This window comes from Nannospalax galili, unplaced genomic scaffold (assembly GCF_000622305.1).
Source record: "Nannospalax galili isolate Female #2095 unplaced genomic scaffold, S.galili_v1.0 scaffold2610, whole genome shotgun sequence".
NCBI classification, from domain to species: domain Eukaryota; kingdom Metazoa; phylum Chordata; class Mammalia; order Rodentia; family Spalacidae; genus Nannospalax; species Nannospalax galili.
The window spans coordinates 298,050-300,693 of record NW_008328097.1 but is presented as its reverse complement, the minus strand read 5'-3'; the positions used below and the strand labels follow the sequence as shown (position 1 = coordinate 300,693).

Sequence of the window (2,644 nt, the reverse complement as noted above, 5' to 3'; positions counted from 1 at the left end):
CAGCTTCTATGTATGTGATTAGTAGCATTCTTAAAAAGCAGCCTTTCAAATCATTAATCCTTTTTTCGTTTGTAGACATTTAGTCCTAAGTGTAAATATAGGTATGTCTGTATTATATGACCATAATAAATTAACATTCACTTCAGACATTTAAAATCTAATCATTGTTAGCCAGACATGGTGGTGCACGCCTTTAGTCCCAGCACTCAGGAGGCAGAAGCAGGTGGATCTCTGTAAGACTGAGGCTAGTCTAGTCTCCATAGCAGGTCCAGGTCAGCTGGGGCTACAGGGAGACCTTGTCTCAAAACAAAACAAAACAAATCTGATACACTGTTGTGAATTTCTTATTATTCTATATTCTACAAGGTACTAATTTATTCTGTAATTATAAGTTCCATTCTACTGGACCATTAATTAAAATAAATGAATAAAGTATTATATCACAGAAAAGTCTAAACTTTTATTCTTACCATCTGAAATTTTTAATTTGTAGCCTAGGCTTGTGTTCAACATTTTGCCTCTATTTTTACCCTGTCTGCCTTTTTCTATAGGTAGTAGCAAATAAATAAAACTAAGCATTGGATTTTGAAATACTTGCTGACTTTTGAGACTAAGAAGTTTCTGTCACTTACTGGGTAGAAGGCGTAGGGAAGTGTGGTCTTTGGCTTAACATCACCCACAGTGTTTAATTCCAGCTGCAGATGCTCGAAGTGGGAAGAGCCGCAGCAGTGGCTCGTATGAAGAACAAGATGTGACCAGTGGAATCAACCAGAATGTGGCCCTGGCCATAGCAGGGAATCATTTTAACTTGAAGACAAGTGGATCATTGTTGTCTTCCTTGGTATGCTGCTGCACATTTCTCAGGTTTCTTTTTTTGCGGGTGTTTCCTCCTTGTCTTCTGATAGAATCCAGCTTAGAGCAAACAGGGATGGTTTCTGCCTCGAGGAGTCAATAAGGCTGGCAGCTGAGGAGCACTGGTATCAGACAGAGTTCTGGCAACAGCAACAGATGTACAGGTCAGATTCAGTCGGTCCCAATATGCCAAGTTCAAGGCTCAAGAGGTGAAGTTAGAAACCCTGAGACTATTCATTGCAAAGATCAAGCCAAGGCTTCCTTCAATGGTTTAGGCGAGTTTTACTCTGTTTATTAGTCATACTGTGTTTGCCTCCAAGAAATGACTGAAGGGGCCAGAAGTGTCTTAGCAAAAGACTTCGCTTTCCTAGGTCCCCAGGGAGCAGAAGGAGCTTAGATTGACTGATGTCCTCTGGTAGGGACTTGGGTCTTACAGAGGGGCTCTCTGAGGAATGCAATCTCTGCTGCACTTGAGATGGGATTCATCTCTGTTTTTGTAGATGAGCTCTGATGATCCCTTGTCAAAACAACACTTCATCTTACAACTCAATGCTTCTATTGTTTTGTTTGTTTTGATTTGACTTGATTTGTTTTATTTTGTGATCCTCGGGATAAGCCTAGGGCAACCCAGAGCCTAGCAACCCATTTAACTTTGCCTTTCTATGTCTGATCTATTTCTGCAGGGAACTTGCTTGGTTCTCTTCTGAAGTCACTCTTCTTTGCTAGTGACTTTCTACTTTTCACTCTAGCACTGAGTGGCAGCAGCTCCCTTCCCCCGAGCCTAGGCGAGCTGGGGAGGCGGAGGGATAAATAGGAGATGTTTGAGATTTGCCATCACTGAGCTTACTGTATAATAAACACTGTATTTTATGACCTCCTCTACCTTTCTGATAGTCTACCTTACCAAAATGTCCTGCTTGGGGCAGTATCTACCTTTTATATTAATTAAAGAGTGTGGAAGCTAGAACAAACTTCCTGTGAAATTATAGCTGAAGATTTTCATTTCTTCTTGTCGACATACTCAGAATAGCATAAGCGAAAGTAACCATCATCTCTGTTATCTCCAAGACTAACGTTTCTTCACATAGCTCACAAATACCTCACCGCACTGTCACCGCCGCATTCCACTGGATATTAGCTGTGCTGCATGAAGCAAGGGTGCAGCCTCCTGTTGTCTGTGTTGGTGTGATGAGCCACATCAAGTGTGCTCAGCACTCTACAGCAATCACATATCCAGAGAATTACAATAAATGGCCTGAGAGCCCATGCCCACATTCGGGTAAATTATGGGTAACGTCCCATTGCAGAAGGCTCCACAGACACATGGATCTGGTTCATTTGCTGAGCAGTTTATGATCTTTATGGTATGCTTTGGGCTATGTAAAGAAGCTAAATTCAGCAGGGCAGCCCTCAGGAGGCAGATAGATCGATCTCTGTGAGTAACAGGCCAGTCAAGGCTACATAGTAAGAGCCTGTCTCAAAAACAAAGTAAAGCAAATCAAAAAGAAGCTATTGTGCTCAATTATTCATGGAACCTTGCCAGGCTAACTCTCTTCCATCCCTCCACTAGCCAGCTAAAAGGAGAAATCCTGGAAGATCTTAGCCGTAAGAAAGTCCCTTAAACATCATTGAGACTGGAGAGCATGGTCACAGTCTAGGGCAAGCCACCAAACTGCATTGTTCCTAAGCAGAGGGTGCTCAGATCTGTGTTTTAAGGTGGGGCTCAAACGCTGCCCAAGGTGACCCTCTGCTGAGCAGTCCAGCACAGAGCACACATTCCCCTGTGTAGGGA

The 2,644-nt window shown here is 42.7% G+C and overlaps 1 protein-coding gene across 1 annotated transcript in view; it reads left to right on the top strand.

The window, feature by feature from the left end:
• The window catches only part of Dock8 (dedicator of cytokinesis 8), a gene marked incomplete at its 5' end in the record, with an annotated part of 99,460 nt that overhangs the window by 54,015 nt on the left and 42,801 nt on the right, over positions 1 to 2,644 (top strand). Inside the window, one exon of the mRNA XM_029554094.1 lies at positions 696 to 841. Within this exon, the coding sequence (XP_029409954.1) occupies positions 696 to 841 (146 nt within the window). The remainder of the gene's footprint in view (positions 1 to 695; positions 842 to 2,644) is intronic.